Source organism: Semicossyphus pulcher, unplaced genomic scaffold (assembly GCF_022749685.1).
Source record: "Semicossyphus pulcher isolate SPU_LCO1_2020_fin unplaced genomic scaffold, fSemPul1.0.p SCAF_15, whole genome shotgun sequence".
Classification (NCBI taxonomy): domain Eukaryota; kingdom Metazoa; phylum Chordata; class Actinopteri; order Labriformes; family Labridae; genus Semicossyphus; species Semicossyphus pulcher.
This window is the reverse complement of record NW_027211659.1, coordinates 18275712-18297500: the sequence shown is the minus strand read 5'-3', so window position 1 is coordinate 18297500 and position 21789 is coordinate 18275712. Positions and strand designations below refer to the sequence as shown.

The window sequence follows — 21789 nt, the reverse complement described above, 5'->3', positions numbered from 1 at the left end:
GAGAATATCTGCCAGTTTTCTTTGCAGAAACTGTGCAGTCCTCTCTTACAATACAAAAAGTTTTAATAGTTCAGTCTTAAGTCTTGTTAAAAACCACCTTGTTATTTTTTATCAATATTAAAAGCTTGTAAAGTCCACAGACCCCATAAGCCTTCTATATCTGCACTCTGTAGCCCTATAGCTCCTACCCCCACTGTTCCTCCCTCCACGCGTCTGACAGGGCTTGTGAGGGACGTGTGAAAGGACAACTCTGGAAAATTTCAGCGGGAGATTGTCTTGAAGACATTTATCTGGCAATTGTCAGGTGTGCATGTGTGAAAAGGGCTTATGACTTCATATGTCCCAAATATGAAGTGGCAATGTTTTTCCACTCCAAATATGATTGAAGCTTACAGAGTTTCTTTTGTAGATTGTGCATAGAGTGGTACAAGTTGTTTTTACAAAAGACTTATCAGTTTATATGAATGTCTTATTTTGCACATAGTATTTACAATGAAATCCCAAAGCCAAATCTCTTCCTCTCATTGTGTCTGTAGGTATTGTTCATCAGTGGGTGACTTCCAGGTGATGGGTGGATTCCAGTCACTTCATAAACTCTTACTGTAAGCTTATTATTATTATTATTATTATTATTATTATTATTTATTGTTTTCTGTTTTCACTTGAGGAGTTTGGCTTTCCTCACTTGGTCTTAACCCAAAAATGCACATAAATGAGACTATAATGAGTGCCAGTGCAAAGGGCTGCAACAACGGTGCTTCCTTTGGTCTAAACCTAGACTCTATAAAAGATGGACAACATGACTCCCTAAAAGTGAAGCCAAAACATCTCAGACGCCCCCTGCTGACAGTACAGGCCAAAAAGCCTTCTCCATATCAACAGATGGGACAAGGGTCAAACTATAAAATCAAAATACACATCATAAATACTTTACTCAGACATGGTTTCTGTCATTATAGCTAGCTATCTATGTGTTCATTTTTCTGAGAAGTGATTTGATGTTATAATGCAATGCCAATCCAATGCAATGATTGACAGCTCTGTTGACAAATACTGAGACGTAACTAACGCTAACATGACAGTAATTGAATTTTCCATATCCGTGAATATCTGCTTCAGACCAACACAAGAAGCTGTTCTGCTGTTGATTGTGCCGATGTGAGGGATCTTTGAAGTTTGCAGTCTTTGGTATAAAGACAATGTTATTGTTTTAAAAAGTTTTTAAACAATAAACCCTTTATTCCTGATGATCATGTTCATGCTAAATAACCAGTTCCTTTGTTTTCAATGAGAACTAACCTTAAAACATATCACTTAATGTGCAGCAGTGCAAGATTTATTGGTTAGCTTCCATCAACTGAAAACAACTGAAAAGATTTTTTTTGGATTACAATACTGCAGATAATTGCTTTCTAGTAGTGTTTTATTCCCTTCTGGCTCTTTGTATGTTTTTGTTCAGTGAGTGTTTAGGCTCTAAGCAGACTGTGCTCGCTCAGCTGTGTGTATCAGACCAGTCTGGCAGTGGGGATGTTGATCTGGTTTCACTGTTATACTGGCCTCTGCAGCAGCTCCACCAGTACAGCCGAGTCCTGCTCAAACTGGCAGCCTGTTATGATGTGGTGAGGCTAAACTATTTTCATTTTGCTTCTTTCTGTCATTTTCTTTATTCACTCTGTTAATGTTCCTTCTTTTCCTTTCATTTTCTCAATTAACAAATTTCTTAATTTCCAGTATTGAGTAATTTTTGATATATTGCAACATATAACTGTAACTTTGTTGGCTCGAAATAAAGCTAATCTTGCAACACCTGTTCCTTGATGAGAAGCTTATAAGGTTAAAGGGAGAATAAGTTAACAAATTAAGTTGCTCTCAGTCTGCAACAGATGCTAAAGGTTAACTTGTGTGTCTAAATTACACTCCAAATGGTCACGGCTGTAAAAGAGCCGCAGAGCAGAGAGGACACACATAGCAAGCAGAATGAAGCAGTGCTTTGGCTGCTTTCAAAAAAAATCTGGCAATGCCTCACAGGCTTATGTGGATCTGTGTGCATGTTAATCTGGTCATTATTCCTCTGTAAAACACACAGAATATCGGCTTTGTTTTAGATAGCGCCACTCACTCTTTATCCTCTCTCTCTAGGTGAAGCTTCAGGTTTTACATTTTAGATTGTAGATCTGTGTTTTTTAAAGCTTGGGTACTTTGCATACTGTAAAATTTTAAATCCACTGATATTGTTTTGTTTGAACATTGTTTATTGAAAGAGTATCGGAACCCTACTAGACTGTAGGATTGGTCAATTACGGTTTTACAATTATATTTTTGTTCTGGAATTAAAAAGACAAATACAACCCAACCCTTTCTCACTTTTTCTCTCTTTCTCTCTCTCTCTCTCTCTGCATGTTTGTCTGTCTATCTGTCTGTCTCTCTCTCTCCTGCAGTTAACTACAGAGTATCAGTCCCTCCATCAGGGCTGTGGTCAGTATGAGTCCCTGTCTTTGTCCCTGTCTAAGAGGAAAAAAGAGGCTGAAACCACCTTCCTCTTCTGGAAAACCCATCCAGGAAAAACTACTGTGAGCACAACTCTGTCTTTAGCTATTTCAACAAGCTTGCATTATTCCTGATTCTACTATTTAGGTTAGAAACTGGTCATATACAACTTAAGCTACTGTGCTTGTGACATTTATTTCATTACCCAAAAATAACAGTGTTCCTGCTCATAGAATACAGTAAAACTTAAATTTACCAAACAAAACTGCCCGGTCCTCCTTTTGGATCAGATATCGTTTAAAAGGAAAGCTTTTTGCCCTGGACATTGGGGAAGTGTGTTAATGTGCTTGCAATACCAACAAGCTTTAACCCTCAAGTCATCTTGATTACCTGCGAGCTGAGGTTAAAGTCAGGGATGAAAAATAAATAGCACAGTGGGATATTATAATTAACATTCCTGCACTAACAAGTAGATACTTCAAGTAATGATTTTCTTTATTCAGTGCTCCGATGGAAACCATTTATATCCAAAATAGTAGCTTAAATGAAAATTCACCAACATGCTGTGATATGCAGAAAGAGGCTAACAAATCTGACCATTAACTTACAAATGTGGAAGTGGACTTTGTCTTTCTAGGCTTGTTTTTACATTTGTAAAAAGGCACCATTTCCCTTTACTGAATGTATTCACTTGGCTAATGGAGGCAGGAATTCTGGTAAAATGTAAAACAAAATTGTTACCAACAGTTTTTCACATTTTAATAAATAAATGTACATGTTTGGTCATCAGGAGATTCTACGTCTCCCGAAACGTCGTGTGGTGTGTGAGAGCAGCAACAGATCCCTGACTCTGCAGAACGCCGGGCGCTTCTCTAACCATTGGTTCATGCTGTTCAGTGACGCACTGGTGCACACGCAGGTACACATTTGTAAATACACAGATAACATGTACACAATTCGCTTATTAATAGTATTTTTCTTCTATTTATGAGCAGTATAAATCCTGGTGGACATCATACATTCTCTACAAACAGAGGTTGATACCCAGATTAGATTAGCTAACATTGCCTAAAGCATGAAGGATCAAGAACTCTGGACCTGTCCATTAAAACTGTTTTATATTAACTTTAAATTGTTTAAGTTTATATCTACTGTATCTTTCAATCACTCAGGGTGCCATTCCTTCTCAGAGCCTTGTAAGTATATCTGACATCAGTTTTCCCTACTTCCCCTCCAACCAACCAACCAACCAGTTTCACTACACTAAGCTTTGTGCTGCAGCAGCATGGGGGTCTGGCCTCTATTCAGTGCTTACAGGTTCTCAAGAACAAAGCGGGTAAATAAATGCTAACACAGTACTTTGTAATGTTAAAGGGACTTGTCACCCTTTTAGAAGTCTGTACCTATGAGTTATACACTGCCAGCTTAGTAGGATCTTGCTCCAACTATTGTTGTTCAGTCTAAGATCCGTGCATTAAATCCTAATTTCATTGGGATGACAGGGTTCAGTTTCTGTTAAAAATTTGTTAATTTGTTATCAATGTTATTTTGAGTGATTCCCGCTCCTGTTCTGTGTTAACATTTATTTTTCATGTTGTCCTGTTTGCTGATTCCAAGCTTTAGCCTTAACCAACAGGCTGCTCTGAGTGTGGATTTTAGTTCAGTTGTGTTTACAGCAGTGACATTAGTAAATGCATGGTGAAAATAGATGTCATAGTTGCTCGAGTTTGGAGCCTGAAAGGTGCTAGTGAATGGCTGCAACTCACCTCTGCATTCTGGTTTTAAAAGCATCTGCTCCAAGAGAAAACAACATCACCAGCTCTTTGACAACTTTGACATTCTTGGAGGTGTGTGTGTGTGTGTGTGTGTGTTTGTGTGTTTGTGTGTGTGTGTGTGTGTGTGTGTGTGTGTGTGTGTGTGTGTGTGTGTGTGTGTGTGTGTGTGTGTGTGTGTTTTAGCATAAAAACATCTGGTACCTATTATATAGTTTGTCTTCCTGTTTGGTGTGGTGTAATGCGTTATTACAGATAGTGACTAAACCTCTCCTGTTTCTCTCTCTGGGGTCTTTGGTTCATTCCCTGTGTTATGCACTGCACCTTTGGAAAAGTGTCTGCATTGTACATTTATATGCATGTTGCATTATAAATGAATTTCAGTGAGAAGTAATATTTGAAGTCAAACTGAACAGAATTAGACTGAAACTGTTGTGAGACACTTGAAGAGGAGGCATATTTTTCCTCTCTTCTTTGCTAACAAGCTTATCTCAGCCAGTATGGTGTGAGCTAATGTGAGAAGTATGACTGTAAGAATGCAGAAAGATGTTAATAACATACACAAACTGCTTCTCTGTCTCTACCTGCAGTTCTCCACACACCATGTCTATCCTCTGACCTGTCTGTGGGTGAAACCAGTCACTGAAGACAGCAGTGGACTGTGAGTTTGTTGTTTATTAAAATCGATACTTTAAAATCAAAGCTAATATGACTTAAGGATGGATGTGACTATAAAATGAATGAGCCCTTAGTGTTCAAAACCATGAATAATCAACATATGTCATCTCACTGAACCCCACAGTGCAGTAATGTAATACTCTAGCTTAGATTTTTACAATGACTTTTATTCTCCCAATATGTTGGATCCAGCATCTAGTAGCTGGTAGTTGAACTTTGTTTTAAGACATTCCAGAGGTTAAAAGTCGGCCTTGGAGGTTACTGCTGCTCGTCCGATTCCTGGGTCTTTTCAGGAACTATTATTCACGGTTGACGTCTGTGTCACAGATTGTAGTGGTTTGTAAGTTTGTTTTGATAGGAAGAACATCTGGCTTAAAGTGGCTTGATCTTTATTGTACCCGGACAGGTCAACCAAAAACTATTGTAAAAATAGGTATTTTCAATTTTTTTTTTTCTTTGTTGTGTGTGTACAGCTATGCCATCAAAATTACTTGTCCAGAGGAGAGTTTCACCCTGGTGGCATCAACTCCACAAGAGAAGGTACATTTATGGTTTATTCACTTGCAAATATTGTTTTGCAAATAGAGATACGAATTGAGAAAACATATTAAGCTTGCCTGATGTAAAAAAAAAAAAAAAAAGAAAGTTGTTAAAGTTAAACACAACTACCATTAGATGGCACTAAAAACTTTCCCAATATGACAATAAATGCTATGAGTTCATCTGGGATATTTCTTAGCTGAACACAAATCATACATATGAATTTTGTATCTTTAAAATATATTTTTTTAATACTCTGTTCTCCAGTCTTTCTAATTTTTGTATTCAGTTTGAAAGATATAAGATTCATTTTCCTCATCTTAGCATATGGTTGCAGGTCAAAAATCTTTATTATAGATTACATATACATATACTATAGATTGACATTTGTTAAAAATTAGAATGAATATATTACATTGAATTGGAATTATTGGAAATGTGAAGGAAGTGTGGCCACCTGCTTTTTGGAGTTTGAATGACCAAAGAAGCTGAGGTACAGTATATGCTAGTATAGTGCAGGGCTGTGAAACAGGCTTAACAAGGTTAAACACATTACTATGGAAGAAATACACAGGTGCATCTCAAAAAATTTGAATATTGTGGAAAAGTTAATTCATTTCAGTAATTTAATTCAGTTTGGGTTTTCATTAGCTCTAAGCCATAATCATCAATATTAAAAGAAATAAAGGCTTGATATACTTCACTTTGTGTGTAATGGATCTATATAATATATGAGTTTCACTTTTTGAATTGAATTACTGAAATAAATGTAACTTTTCCACGATATTCTAATTCTAAAGAGATGCACCTGTAGAAGCAGGACATGTTGTGTGGGTGAATCTAAACTAATCATGACAAAACTTCTCATGTATGCTTCCAAGAGCTGAATAGTTAGAAAGAGTGGAATTTAATCAGAAGGCCCTTATATTTCTGTGTATACAAAATTATGGATGTATTCTTTCATTTAGAATTCTCTGCTCATTGTTGCCTCTCTAATGTGGTCATTCTTTCTAAGTAACACATTTTTTTTCTTTCTCTTCAGAACAAGTGGCTGCGATCTCTGAACCAGGCAGTAGATCAGGTGCTGGGTGGTGGAGGTCAGGGGTCATCGCCAGGGTCAACAGCAATGTCTCGTACAGCCTCCTACATGTTCACTGGAGAGGGACGCTTTAAAGATGCCCAGTACACCGGGGGCTGGCTGGCAGGACATGTTCATGGCAGGTAAGAGTGCATGCTTGTGTATCTGTGTGTGTGTGTTTGTGTATACCGCTCTCATGTTCGTTTGTGCTCTATTGGATTTTTTTAGTGTATTTGAATGTACCACAATGAAAAGTATGTATACGTGTTCCCTGCTCATACCCATAGTACCCTACAATGATTACATAAGTATACAAATAGGATAACAACAGTGACATTAGTCCAGCCCCCCATTCTCAAATCACTGGAGTAAAGTAAAGGGATGAGCAAACAAAGTATGTGAATGTGAAAGACATTTTTTGTTAAATCCAGACTTTGGTAATTTGTTAATCAAAGCTTAAGTTAATTCTACATGGTAATGTCTAATTCAATTGCCATTGTGTGGTGTAAACTGGTGAGATGCAGATAGTTGGACTGTAAAAATTATTTGCATTTACAGAGGCACCATGAAGTGGCCAGATGGACGGGCCTATAGCGGGAACTTTAGGAAGGGACAGGAGGATGGGTAAGTACCTTCCCAATCTGACTCATCTCTCCACCCGTTAGCGAGAAGATGAAATATTAAAAACTGTGAGAGCAGTGGTGACTTCTCAGTCCTTGTATGCTTTTAACATTCAGTATTTTTTAAAACAGTAAAAGCAGCTGGTTATTGATGACTGTTTGATTAACCAATAATGATTAAACTACTGTTAGAACATTTTTGTACAGTTATTATTTCTCTTTCTAGCTTCGGACACTGTATAATACCGAACAAATTGCTGAATAAGCCAGACATCTACCAAGGACAATGGAAAGATGGCAAGATCCATGGTTTCGGCAAGTACAAGTTAGTACACTGATTTCTATTAACTTTTTAGTGAGAATGGCAAATAACCTGTGTAAAAATCAGGACTGGAGACCACAGCCCTTTTAGTGTTTTGCCCAATACATAAAACGACAACGTCAAATCTAGACGGACCGAATTGCATCATGGAAGCACACAAATCTGATCTGATTCTAAGATATCTTATTTGCCTGTAGTCTGAACAAAGCCTTTGGTTCTTTGCCAGGACAAAACATATTCTGTTGGGGGCCACTGTCTGTGTGTATTTATATATGTCTCTGTGGGTTCTACCTAGGTATGCCTGTGGCGAAGTGTATGAGGGCTGTTTCTGTGATGGGCAACGGCACGGTTACGGTATGCTGCAGTCTGGTAAGCTGGACAAGAAGTCCTCAGGCGTTTTCATAGGCCAGTGGGTCCACGACAGGAAGACAGGATACGGAGTCTATGAGGACATCACCAGGTCTGTTTAATGGTTTTGCTCAAACCCCCAGAAAGATTTCTATATGAACTTAATACCTAAGAAAGAATTCCTGATATCCTTGTTTTAACCCTGGAGACTCCATTGTGTGTTGATACAGAACTGTCAGGTTATTTTTGTTATTTTTCAGACACTCGGCACCTTTAGAAAAATATGTATTACCAGGCTATTTTAGAACATCAATACTTTTTTTAATAAAACCTGAAAAATGTATTTGGGGGGGGGGGGTGAATAATGAGCACTGTTTCTTATGATTAACTGTAGCTTTAGTTTTCAGTCTAAAGCAGTTGAAGGGCATTCAAAGTGTTCCTGCAAAAAGGAAGATTCTGAATTACTAATTTGTAACCCTGACTCTACTGAATCTTAAGTGAGTATATAGAACACACAGGACTGTTAATATTCACTGCTGTCTTTATCCCAGAGGTGAGAAGTACATGGGACTGTGGTTGGACGATCAGCGGCATGGCAGCGCTGTGGTTGTGACGCAATACGGTGTGTACTTTGAAGGGACCTTCAGAGACAACAAGATGAGTGTAAGTTTATCCTGAAGTATGTACCTACATGTGATTACATGCACAGAGATTCAACTGCCATCAACCATGTGAGGACGTAAAGGCATGACTATTAAACATCAAGACATGAAAGCAGGTGAATTACAGCAACTTTTATGCAATTGCTTTGATATTTAGTGCCACTTTGGGACTTTTTCTCATGTCAATTATATGTTATTAATAACTTCAGACGGTGCTTTGCTAAAACATATTAAAAACAATACATCATGTGTACATATTTGTAATTGTTTGTTTGCATCATGTTCTTCTGTGTGCCTGTTTGGCCATTAAGTCAAACTGAACAAAAAAGGGGTTGTATGGTAATAAAAATATGTTCTTGTTACATTTGTTGAGATGAATATACTTTGAACTTCAACATCTCACAAAAGGTTAATTTGGAGTATTCTGTGTACTTCTAGGTGCACTTAACACACATTAATATATTCATAAAACCAAAAAGCAATTTGAAATCTGAAATTATTGTTAGTTTCGTCACAGCTATTGCACTACCTGGAATACATATAATAGGCTTCTTTAGTGTCAGAAAGGCTGGATAAAAAAAAAAATAATAATAATAAAGAATTTGGATATCTGCCAAATGGCAGTAGCACTGATAATGTCTAACTATGTACTTAGCATTTACCACTTCCACAATCAATAAAGGAAAAATATATATATAATTGTAATGTCTCTTCTTACTGTATCAAGAAGATCTAAGAGCCTGAATTATAACATTTCCATCTGGCATTGCCTGACATAATGACTAAAATGTAAACAATTGTAATCTGTGGAAACGTTCCTAGTTTGATGCAGTCTTTGTTTTCTATCAGGGTCAAGGTCTGTTGGTGTCAGACGACAACACAGCTCTCCATGGGGAGTTTTCTGATGACTGGACCGTCAATGGGAAGGTAGAATGAATCTTTTTTTAGTGTGCTAGGGCTAGGCGGTATGACGATATATACAGTAATGTGCAAAAGTTTTAGGCAGGTGTGGAAAAAATGCTGTAAACTAAGAATGCTTTCAAAAATGGAAGTGTTAATAGTTTATTTTCATCAATTAACATAATGCAGTGAATGAACAGAAGAGAAATGTAAATCAAATCAGTATTTGGTCTGACCACTCTTTGCCTTCAAAACAGCATCAATTCTTCAGGTACACTTGCACACAGTTTTTTAAAGAACTCGGCTGGTAGGTTGTTCCAAACATCTTGGAGAACTAACCGCATATCTTCTGTGGATGTAGGCTTCCTCAAATCCTTGTCTCTTCATGTAATCCTAGACAGACTCTATGATGTTGAGATCAGGGCTCTGAGGGGGCCATACCATCACTTCCAGGACTTCTTGTTCTTCTTACGCTGAAGATAGAAGATAGTTAATGATATCGGCTGTATGTTTGGGGTCGTTGTCCGGCTGCAGAATAAATTTGGGGCCAATCATACGCCTCCCTGATGGTATTGCATGATAGATAAGTATTTGTATTTCTCAGCATTGAGGACACCATTAATCCTGACCAAATGTCCAACTCCATTTGCAGAAATGCAGCCCCAACCTTGCAAGGAGCCTCCACCATGCTTCACTGTTGCCTGCAGACACTCATTATTTTACTGCTCTCCAGCCCTTCGGTGAACAAACTGCCTTCTGCAACAGCCAAATATTTCAAATTTTGACTCATCAGTCCAGAGCACCTGCTGCCACCTTTTCTGCTCCCCAGTTCCTATGTTTTCGTGCATAGTTGAGGCGCTTGGCCTTGTTTCCATGTCAGAGGTATGGCTTTTTGGCTGCAACTCTTCCACGAAGACCACTTCTGGCCAGACTTCTCCGGACAGTAGATGGGTGTACCTGGGTCCCTCTGGTTTCTGCCAGTTCTCAGCTGATGGCACTGCTGGACATCTTCCGATTTCGAGGGAAATAAGCTTCCATCTGCTGCACTAAGTTTCCTTGACCAACCACTGCGTCTACGATCCTCAATGTTGCCCGTTTCCTTGTGCTTCTTCAAAAGAGCTTGAACAGCACATCTTGAAACCCCAGTCTGCTTTGAAATTACTGCTTTTGAACTACCTTGTGTCTTGTTGCTGTGCTCAGTCTTGCCATGGTGTCTGACCTGTGACATGAAACTGTCTTCCACAACCTCACCTTGGTAGCAAACTTTCGCTGTTCCTCACCCAGCTTTAAGCCTCCTACACAGCTATTTCTGTTTCAACCTACATGTGAAATTGATGATCATTAACACCTGTTTGGTATGATTGGTTGATCATACACCTGACTGTATATATACAAAATATACAAAATCCCTGACTTTGTGCAAGTGTACCTATAAGAATTGAATTTGTTTGAAAGCAAAGGGTAGTAACACAAAATATTGATTTGATTTAGATTTTTCTTTTGTTCGCTCACTCATCATTTTGTAAATTGATAAAAATAAACAATTATTATTTAGATTTTTGAAAGCATTCTTAGTTTACAGCATTTTTTCACACCTGCCTTAAGCCTTTGCACAGTACTGTATATATACGAAAAAAAGTCCAATTGTGATAGATATCGTTATCGAGATATGAAAAATCCTATATTGTGATATAGGATTTTAGCCACATCGCCTACTGTGAGCTCTATTTTTCACATTGTCTACCATTCTTTTCTCCATAAGAGTACCTTGTCCATTTTTAATGGTTGTTACAGCTGGTAATACTTTCTTTTTCAGGGTGTTTTATCACTTGCTAACGGTGACTGCCTGGAGGGCTTCTTCAATGGAGAATGGACAACAGGTCTGAAGGTGGTTGGAACGTACAACAAACCAGCCATCGTAGAACCCGAAAATAAAGAGAGAAACATTCTTCAGTGAGTATTAGTTTGTCACAAATTAAATGATAATGCATTTCTACTGAGCAGCCACTTCGGAAGTCTGCTAGCTATTTGTTTGTATCCACTTCTTTGCCTCTGATATTCTTTGTTCATGAATCTGATGTTTTCGGGTGTGTGTTTATCTTTTGTGAAATAATTGTAAGACTGATGGACACTTTAGAAACACACACAAAAAAGTGTTGTATTATTTTGTGCTGATGCTCTGTTTGGACTTTTAACAATGTTTAAATGTGTGCATATTAATCAGGCTGGGTAAGTATGTGGTGCCTGCAGGGCAGCGGTGGGTCTGCGTGTTCGATGAATGTTGGAGTCGACTGGGCTGTGATGCTGCTGGGAGAGGAGAGAGGACTACAGCTTGGGAGAACATTGCTGTTACGATATCAACTGCGCGACGACACAGGTAGACAGAGCGGCACACATGAAAACACACACAGGCAAATGTAAATGGTATCATACCCTACATAGATATACAGCTGTATAGCAAACTAAATGAGTGTATGCTTGTTTGTGTTTTTGTAGCCTGGACCTCAGTAGGTCTCAGAACAAAATATTGGAGTCTTTGGAGTTTATTCCTCAGTATGGAGATCAAGTCACCACCGCGAACTATGACAACATACGAAGATACCTCATCAAGGTACAAGTGGAAAAGTCGAAAGCATTATATATAGATTGTGAACTAATGACTTAGACTCCAGCTTAATACTGCCAGCTTAATAACACATTCTGATCTGACAACTGAAATAATAAGTTAATATCTTATGCAAAAGAAACTTTATCTCCAATAAAGTGGCAATGAAGCAAATGAGTGAGGCAGCTGTCATGCATGTGGTGGCAATTTCTGATGACGAGGCCAATAAAGATCTTAGGGAAACAAAGTTGTCTTTTGATGTCATTTAATTGAAGAATATTAAAAGTTGAGTAAAAGCAATTAACAACTCGAGCTGGGTCAGACCAGTACTACACAGAACGCAGCTGTCTAGCTGACTGACACAGAATCAAGGTTCACAGTGTATGTTATACATTACAGAAAGAACTCCCTCTCACAGAGACAAAGTAAGGTGTTATTGTTATGACTTCAGCTGAAGCGCCTGACTATCTAGAGTTTACCCCTTGCCCTGGCGCTCTCAGCCCAGACAAGGCCACCAACTATCTCTCTAAGACAGAAGGAGCAACAGTAAATCATGCACAAGACCCTGGAGAGGAGTAGACAATACATATCCTTAAAATTAACCTTAGCTGATTATACCATGATTATTAACTCCATAATATTAAAGAAATTTAAACACATGATCAAACAGGTTAACATAAAAATTTCCTTCACAATGCATAGCTTTGTGTTCCTAGCATTAGTCTTAAATCAAATCAAGAAAAATTGTTTTTGTGGCTTTGTTGACTTAATTCCTCAATGTGCATATCGGGGGGGTGTGTGTGTGTGTGTTTGTGTGTGTCCATGTTTGTATTTCAGGCATGTGAAACCCCTCTCCACCCCCTGGGCTGGCTGGTTGAGACGTTGATTACAGTTTACAGGATGACATACGTTGGTGTGGGAGCCAACCGCAGGCTGCTCAGACAGGCCGTCAATGAAGTTCATGCCTTCCTCACACATTTCTACTGCCTTGTCCGGTAGATTCAAGTCTTATTTAATTTCCTATTTACAGCTCACTGTTTGTAGGGACTCTACAGTAAACATTTAGCCCCACAAACTACTTAAGACATGGATCTAGTGTAAACCCAGGTTTTAAAGGGGCCATATCTTTTAAATGGATACTTTCATATTTTGCATGGGTTTCACATTTTTGGGTGTTTCTTGTTCACAGTGAAAAACTGAAAACTGCATAATTCTGTGTTTCCAGAATTACATTTTTTTAAAAGTAACAGCTGTAGATTTCTACGTAGAGCCTTGCTTCCGCCGAAATCAACCAATCGTCATTCACCGTCATTCACCCCAGGCTGCCTTTCTGCACTACCTTGTTGTCAAGATTTGAACTTACCAATCCGATACTTCCTGGCGATTCTGGCTACATATGAGGCCGAATAACCGATCCTAGAGCAGCCATGTTTTCTACAACTTTGGAGTGACAGTGCAGTGCGTCCGCTCCCCCACGTGTGCGATCCCACGTGCGGGGCTATGCTGTCACTCCAAATACTGTCAGCCAATCGTGGCTAAGGTCTGACCTTTGAATGGCAAAACGGCTCGTTCATTTCAGGAGGAAGGAGAGGCTCAGAAAAATAATTAAATTAAAATATGCATACAATTTTTTAAACGAAACAAACTTTACCAACGTGATTCAAAAACACATTAGAATGATAGAAAATTGATTGCATAGCTAAAATATGTCCCCTTTAAATAGGGCTGTTGTCTTTTTATGTATTTATGTTTAGGATGGCCAGTGGGAGGGAAGCACTGTAGCTGTATGTTGATGGTGTGGGTTCAGATTTTGATTTGATTTCAGATTTGATATTAACATAAACAAAACAAACCTCTTGCTAATCTTCCCGGGAATAAGTTATAGTTGAGTCAAACAGGTTTCTAAAATATCAATGTCTACAAAGGTAAACACATACTTTTAGAATGTGTAGACATTCCCTGCCAAACAGCATACTATCGCAACGTAGAGATAAAAAGACAGAAAAAACATAGGGAAGAATAAAAAAATATATATTATGTGTATTATATGTATCAAAAACATTTTAGTCATTTAAATAATTAACATACATATTTGCCTGTAGGTTTCTGTTTCCAGGGTTACCTGAGGATGGCAGCGTCATCCCAGACCCCCCTGCCTCTCTCTCCCAAAGCAGACAGAACTCGGCTATAGCAGAGCAAGGGTGAGTGTCAACACACATACACACAACCCATTTCTTAGCATATCATTCTCAAAAGTATTAAAATACACGTGTTGTCTTTTTATAAAGAACCTTCATCTCTCTTTCCCTCCAGTGGCGTTGTGGTCGTGAGCTGCTCCTCTCTGCTCCTCCCATTGCTGCTCCCTCGTCTCTACCCCCCTCTCTTTACCCTGTACTGCCTGCAGGAGGAGCAGGAGGAGACCCAGTACTGGGAGCGCATCCTACGACTCAATAAACAGCCCGACCAGTCCCTGCTCAGCTTCCTGGGAGTGCAGGAGTGAGTGTGTACATTTAACACACAAATACACACATTAGTTAATACACCCACAAATCGATGTAGATCTGGTTTTCGGCAACCAGTATTTTAAATACCTTCTATTTCTATTGTCTATTTTTCTTCTCTTGTAGGAAGTTCTGGCCTGTCTGGATGTCGATTCTGGGAGAGAAAAAGCAGGTCAGATGATAAATATACTTTTTTTCCTCTGAATTTCTGCACTTCTCTTTTCCTCCTCTTTTCCACCTATCATCACTCACACCCATAGTGCATTATCTGTGACTTGAACATCAGGTTAAAGTGTGTTGTCCTCTATAACTGGTTCTCTTTACTTTTATCACAGATTGTGTCAAGCAGTGAAGATGCCTGCTTTGTTTCCGCTATAGAGACACTCCAACAAATCAGGTAGCTTCAATGTCACCTGACATGACATGACATAATTACCTGACAATGTAAGATAGAGTGGGATTTTAATTCTAAGTTCTCGGTCTGTTCATCCTAATAGAGCTGATTTTGATTGTGTTATTTAAATAGCACTGATCTAAACATTTTTGGGAGTATTTGCTCCTGGGTCATGTTCTGCTCCCAAAGGTAAAGTTAAAAGTTTTAGTTACTACGTAGCCAAGAAGTATTTCACTGCTGGAACATAGCCTAAACATAGCCAGGGGTAAGGGATCTCTTTTTAATAGCTTTAAGGGCAGACATATACATGACAGTGTCTCTTGATAAGATAGAGATCATAGTTTTACTTATCTGCCCAGGGACAACGGGCAGAAAATAGCAATTTGCTAAAACCCTTTCCTTAGATTATATAAGGTTAATGTTCTTTGTGTATTGTCCCTTCTCAAATAAAGAAACACAACATAACTAAAAATTACATTTGCATGCAATATTGACAAACTTGCAAGTCATGCTTTAGATCAGTACAATTTGCGTCACTCTTGTGATGACAAGAGTGCAAGCTCTACTGGCGGGTTTTCAGGCCTCAGCCACATTTTAAATGACCAATGTGCATCAGATAACCTGATGTGACCATACACTCTCTGAACACGCAGCACCACATTCACTCCGTCAGACAAACTCCTCGTCATCCAGAAGACGTTTGAGGAGTTGACCCAGGAAGTAAAACCTATGCTGGAAGGCGACTTCATGTGGTGCATGGATGACCTGCTCCCTCTCTTCCTCTATGTGGTGCTCAGGGCTAGGTGTGTTGCAACACACGCATGTTCGCACACACACACACGCACACAGCTCATTTGCACCTGAAGTTATCAGCCAATTTTTTAACGTAGTGTTCTTTGTCAGTTTTGATGACACACATTAAAGAAAAGCCTTTGGTTTCTGTCAGTGTATTATGTTACAACATAGAGTGCTGAGCTGACCCGGAAGCTGGTGACTGATCATGTTGTGTTTTTGCTGCTCTGCTCTTCAGGATTAGGAACCTGGGAGCAGAGGTCAGTCTGATAGAAGACTTGATGGATCCAAACGTCCAGCATGGGGAGCTGGGACTGATGTTCACCACATTGAAGGTAGGATCCTCCGACAAACACACACACACACACACACACACACACACACACACACACACACACACACACATACACATGCATCCATACACTCATGTACGAATACACACACAGAAACTGATCACAGCAATCTTTCAAAATCTGATGACATTCTGTAACAGATTAAAATGTAAAATTCTGTCTCAAAGGTGTTTTACTCTTAGTGCTTGTATGGTAGTATTTATTGTTATCAGTCTTTGGTCACTAAATCATCTTTAAATGATTCTGCTGCAGGCCTGCTACATCCAGATCCGGCAGGAGTCGACTACATAAGATCGGACAGGAAAACCCAACACTGTCAACAAAAAGTGGTAACAGCAATGAAAGCACTGCCGGTAGTGGCATAGTGCTTCACACATAGAAGCAGCCACAGAATAAACAGTGAAACCACCAAAGGCCATTGGGTAGCTTCAATGAACCACATAGACAGATGGCAGAGGGAGAGTGTGACGTTTGACACCTTGTTCACTATTAATCCCTCTAGTATGTTACAACACACCAAAGTACTCCTTTTTCCGTGTGAAACTGTTTTCACAAACATCACCCACTTCTGGACATGTAAGGTGTGCTGTTTCATCAGCTTGCTGTCAGGATTTGCTATGACTCCAGTCAAAGGAAACTTACCAAACACATCCATGATGAAGTGTGAAAAACAGTCAGACTTTAAAATGAACAAAAGGGATGGTAACAAAGAATAAAACTGAAATAATAATTGTACTTATTTTTGGTAGCCAGGCACTCCTTTAAAGTATCCTAAACTTACAGTCTTGATTTTTATCACTTGGCATGTTTAATTTGATAATCTGTAATACATTGAGACAAACGGGTAACATGAATTCTGGTATGTTCTAAATAGATTATGGAGGTCTCCAAAACCAAAACTCCAAAAGTAAATGCAACATTGAAAATATCAATATGTATTGATGCATACACCTATTACAAGTTCAGGTAATAGGAGAACAGCTGGTGGTAACAGGCTTTAAAAAGGTACTTCAAACCATCTCTTGAGACAGTTTAAATCTTTTTTATTTCTTACATTTTTGATCTATTAAAACTGACCTCTCTTGAACTAAACAACCAACCGCTAAACACTGCTGCTTCTTTAAACTTAAAATGAAACTGTTTGTCTCAGGTCTGAACTTCTGGTATTCATAACTAACAAGTATTAAGCTGAGGAGTAGGACAGTTAAATGTCACTACATAGGGAAATCCCTTAGTATTTTACTTAAAATAATATCTTGAACCACTGATTAGCAAAACATTAAACAAATGTTATTTTTTATTCTGTAGCATGTTTTTGTGTGAATGAGCATTTACGAACAAGTCGGGGGAGGAACAGCTGAATGTTGCACTGACCATTTTCCTTAGTTCCTCGACCGACCAACCAGGATAGAGCTGGAGTGTTTTCTCTACCTACATCAAGGACTTTTGGTTTTGGGTTTGCCAGCAATTTGTCGTAAAGTAATCGTCGATTAATTTGGAATTTGGTGGGAGATTGGCCTGAAAATATGATAACTACTTGATGTGCAGACAGTAACTTGTAAAGGACTAATTTGCTTTGGGAGAAAGGACACTTTAAACACTATTTTCTTATGAACTACTGCACTTATTTAACGACGAATGACATGTATGCAACAGTGGTCACACAGACTATGTGTTTTAATGCAGATCAATATAAACAAAACTATGTTTTTAATGCCTGTTAGCTAGCCTACAAAAATGAAAAGGGTACTTTTTATACTTGTATTTCGATCCTTTGAATACTGTTTGTTACTGGGACGTAAAATTAATAGTCTTGAGTTGACTTGAACATCCTTGTGTTTTCTTTTTTAAGGGAGCTTCACTTTTAAGGGAATTGTTTTACTTTATTTATTCATTACTCATTTGAGATACGGTATATTAAATGTACTGATCAGTAACTTTTTGGAAAATTTCCCACAACTCAGTCTAAATATTTAGCAGCCCCATTGAGTCTAACTTTTAGATTCCACAGTCAGTTTTAGTAAGATAATCCATTGTAATCCATCCTTTAAAGAAATCCATTGAGATCTATGATGTGTTAGAGATGTAAACCAAATGTCTGGCAACATGATTAGGTTATTGAGAGCAGCTGCGTTTACAGTACAGGACTTATGGATGTGAGGTTACTGACTATTGATGAACAGTGTTTTTCAATTTTCTCAGGAATAAAGGAACAAATACGAACAAAATAAACTTAAGAATGCAAAAAAAAAAAACATGACAAAATAAAAAAGCAACAACTGGAATTAAATTATTTTTCTTTTCTTTCTTCTTTTTCAGCATACTAAGTTGTGTTTGTACTGTGTTAAATGTCACTCAACTCTTTGTAGAATGTAAACCCTCAGAATCTGTATGTGTTGGGACAAAATGTTTTTCTTTTCTATTTTTGCTGTTAAAACTACTGCATTGTAATACAAATGTAAAATTCAAGGATGATGAGACAAAATAATTCAGTTTATGTATCTTGCCTCCATTAATACCGGGTTTAAGGATGGTAAAGATGTTTTGCATGTCTAAGCCCATAATCAACAGATCACATGTATTTAAGCACTGCCAACCATTCAGCACATGTTTTCTTACCTTCTTGCCGTCACTGGTTTGACATTTCAGAACCGCATTACATACACACATTGTAAATTTTAAATCTGTATGAAATCTCTGGACCACTGCCATGTATGTAATTTGAATTTAAATTTTCTGACTTGTGTCTCGTTGTCATGTGGCTTCTTAGAAAAATCAAATTATACAGAACTAAGCTAAAATCAATACCACGCCTGACCCCTCCAAAAAACACGATATCTTTAACAGCCAGAAGTTATATAAAGTGGTTAGATTCTGTCTTATGGGCTAAAACATGTTAAACATGTCATGATCTTTTGTAAAACCTATTTCACCATATTTCTTGGTGGTTTCAGAATATGTGGCTGTAATCTGACTGAATTTATGACTTAAGTTTATTCTTTTTCTAACTAAGTCTATATTTTTGTAACTTTACACGTGTTTAAAGAGAAGATCCGGGGAACTGCTGACAGAAAGCAAATTAGTTTTGATGTAAATGTTTTGGATCGATATAGGAAATAATAGATGTTTACTCAAAAAAGGCAATAAATCTGGTTCTGAAAATTCTGGAAATCTCTTCTGATTATTATTATTATAGTTATTAATATTATTGTTTCTAATCTCTTGTCTGGATTGCAGTAGTAACTACTGCTAATGTTGTTCCTCTTTTTTTGAACCTTTCCATTACCCTCAGAGAAGCTTTGGGAAATATCCCTTGGGTTCTCTGAAGGTCATGTAAATATCCTTTGAAAAACTTTAATGGACCTATTAAAGAATTTTTTTTTTTTTTTAATACTTAAGTGATTTTTTTTCTGAAGGCAATTATTTTCAAAAACCCAATCATTTCAGAATGTTCAGGGACCGGGGATAAGGCTAAGTGGTTATGGTCAGAGTTAGAGGCTGAGGGTTAGGGTTGGGTTTAGGCAGGCGTACATATTTCTTTCTATGAAACCAATTAAAGTAAATAACTGAACATTTGATAGAAAATGCTATATGTTTAAGTGATCTTCTGAAGGAGTCTTTCAAAATAACTGGTCACTGAGTATTAGCCTGCAAGCTAATGTAAGCTAAATTCATAAAATAGCATTGTGAAAATGTTGCACTGTGAAAGTTAAGTAAATCTAGGTCATGTGCCACATCGCCGGCATCTCACAATACCTTAATTTTCACTCACATTGAAGCTACCACCATCACTTCTTGAATGTTGCTGTAGCCCAAAAGATGGGATCAAACACTGCTTGGACAAAGGGTTTTGACCACAGGATGAAAACCAAAAAAGAGTGGGGCGCTGGTTTAGCTCAGTGGTTTAGTCCACTCTCTTTTTTGCCATATTTTCAGTCTCTCTTCAGCTGTACTGTAAATAAAGGCAAACATGCCCCCTTAAAACCATGAGAGAGAAACATAGTATGTATTTATCAATGGAATTGGAATGGAATTTCATTAACATTTGGGTGTATTTCTTTGTACTGGGAGTGAACGTCCTCTGGACGTCTGATCACAGCCACTGTGGTTGAGTCACAACATTTATGGGTCGTACAAAGTTTGGCATAATTAATTAACTTCACTCAAAGTTGAACCAGTAATAGCACTGTTTAACTTAGTTGAGGTCCTCTCCTACATTCAATGTTGGCCAGCGATTCACTAAGGCTCCTTATTAAGTCAAAGATTTTTATGTCTCACAGGCTCTTCTAACACTGATCTCTTAAGTGTTTTTTTTATAATTATCTTTTTGGAACTAGAGTAAAACTAAACTGGATATTGTTTTATTGTCTCACATGGACCCTCATCAGAGCTTTTAGTTTTGCTTCCATATTGAATGATGCCATTAGGGCAGAAAATGAGACCATCTGACTGTTTAGTTTGTATTTAAGGTTCCCTAACCTGGCACATCCTTACGCTCAACTCATTAGGTACATGACTTTGGGTCAGCTCACCTTAGAGCTCCAGTTGACATTGATATTGGACATCAATTGTAGCTGTACAAATTCTGAATCATCACACAGTGCACATTCGATGGAGAAACTGTGGACTGAACCCAGTGCCTTGTACATGAAAACTGCACTACTGAGCTACATGCGGGCAAAGATTCAGTCTCAGTTTTTTAATTGTTTAATGGATTTATTGAATTACTACTTAATAAAAAAGATTTAACTACCCTTACATTTTATAAAGAGAGTGGCTGGTGAATGCTGACCCTCTGTTCCTTAAAATGGGAGATTGTTTCATTGATTTACACAATGACACCACATCTTGGGGTGGCTGCTAAAGTGACAGTGGCACAAAACGGACACAAGAGGGAACTATTTCCCTTTATGAGAGAAGAGCACAGTGATGTTTGCAGCGGCATAATATCCAGAGGGGTGGTTGGAAAGCAGGAGCCTGGATGTGAACAAAATATTGCAGCCATGACTGAGGTAAGTAGGGCACTGATCCCCCCCCAACTGTCCCAGTGGAGTTATTGTATATTCTTTCTCCAAAAATGCTTTGTTGAGTACTCTTTAACCCTAGTAGGATTGTGGGTCTATTCAGGTTTCTAACAGCTTCCTGCTGCTTAAAAGGGGCTAATGGGCAGATGGGTTATGCATATCTGGCATGCTGAAAACCAAAACAAATTAGGCTTTTTGGCTGTCAGGCTGCAAAATTGATTGATATTTCTCTAATGTCTCCATGAGCTACTTCTGTTTTCTTTACATGTAATTTGGTTCATATTTAAAATAATACATTTTAAGTTTTTAAGGAAATGTCCTCGGTTGTTTTCCTCCTCTGAACATGTTCTTGAAAGTAAAACTGGGTACTATACAGACAGGCAAGTAAAAGAGTACTTTTATCTGAGCATCGTCTGTCTGAGGTGAATGAGATGACTGAGGTGTCCTTGTATCGGAACAGTTGAACTTGTTGGTGACAGACTACATCAAACCTAAAGTTCCATTCCATGATTTTGTGTTCTTTAAATGTTCAGATCCCTCTAATTGATTCAACAAATACACCAGTTAACTGAACAGTTCTCCTCGGCTTATCAATGAGCTGTTCTTGTCACAATGAGCTGTGTTTGACTATAGCTGCAATCAGTGTTGAATTCACAGTTGCTGTGTCACCAAAACCTCCAATGTGTTACCTTAATGACCTGAGGGCACACCTG

The 21789-nt window shown here is 38.2% G+C and overlaps 1 protein-coding gene across 2 annotated transcripts in view; it reads left to right on the top strand.

Annotated features, from left to right (window-relative positions):
* LOC138592164 (alsin-like) overlaps positions 1–19223 on the top strand; it is a 33291-nt gene extending 14068 nt beyond the window's left edge. For both annotated transcript variants that reach the window (XM_069662840.1, XM_069662838.1), the window contains exons 17-40: positions 537–602; positions 1460–1619; positions 2439–2570; positions 3278–3406; positions 3660–3683; positions 4850–4920; positions 5411–5477; positions 6520–6698; positions 7114–7179; positions 7402–7500; positions 7793–7957; positions 8397–8508; positions 9357–9434; positions 11224–11360; positions 11632–11784; positions 11904–12018; positions 12850–13007; positions 14115–14213; positions 14326–14508; positions 14640–14685; positions 14849–14910; positions 15561–15710; positions 15938–16034; positions 16305–19223. In XM_069662840.1, coding sequence (XP_069518941.1) covers positions 537–602; positions 1460–1619; positions 2439–2570; positions 3278–3406; positions 3660–3683; positions 4850–4920; positions 5411–5477; positions 6520–6698; positions 7114–7179; positions 7402–7500; positions 7793–7957; positions 8397–8508; positions 9357–9434; positions 11224–11360; positions 11632–11784; positions 11904–12018; positions 12850–13007; positions 14115–14213; positions 14326–14508; positions 14640–14685; positions 14849–14910; positions 15561–15710; positions 15938–16034; positions 16305–16343 — 2587 coding nt within the window. In that variant the 3' untranslated portion in view covers positions 16344–19223. The remainder of the gene's footprint in view (positions 1–536; positions 603–1459; positions 1620–2438; positions 2571–3277; positions 3407–3659; positions 3684–4849; positions 4921–5410; positions 5478–6519; positions 6699–7113; positions 7180–7401; positions 7501–7792; positions 7958–8396; positions 8509–9356; positions 9435–11223; positions 11361–11631; positions 11785–11903; positions 12019–12849; positions 13008–14114; positions 14214–14325; positions 14509–14639; positions 14686–14848; positions 14911–15560; positions 15711–15937; positions 16035–16304) is intronic.
* Positions 19224–21789: the final 2566 nt, after the last annotated feature.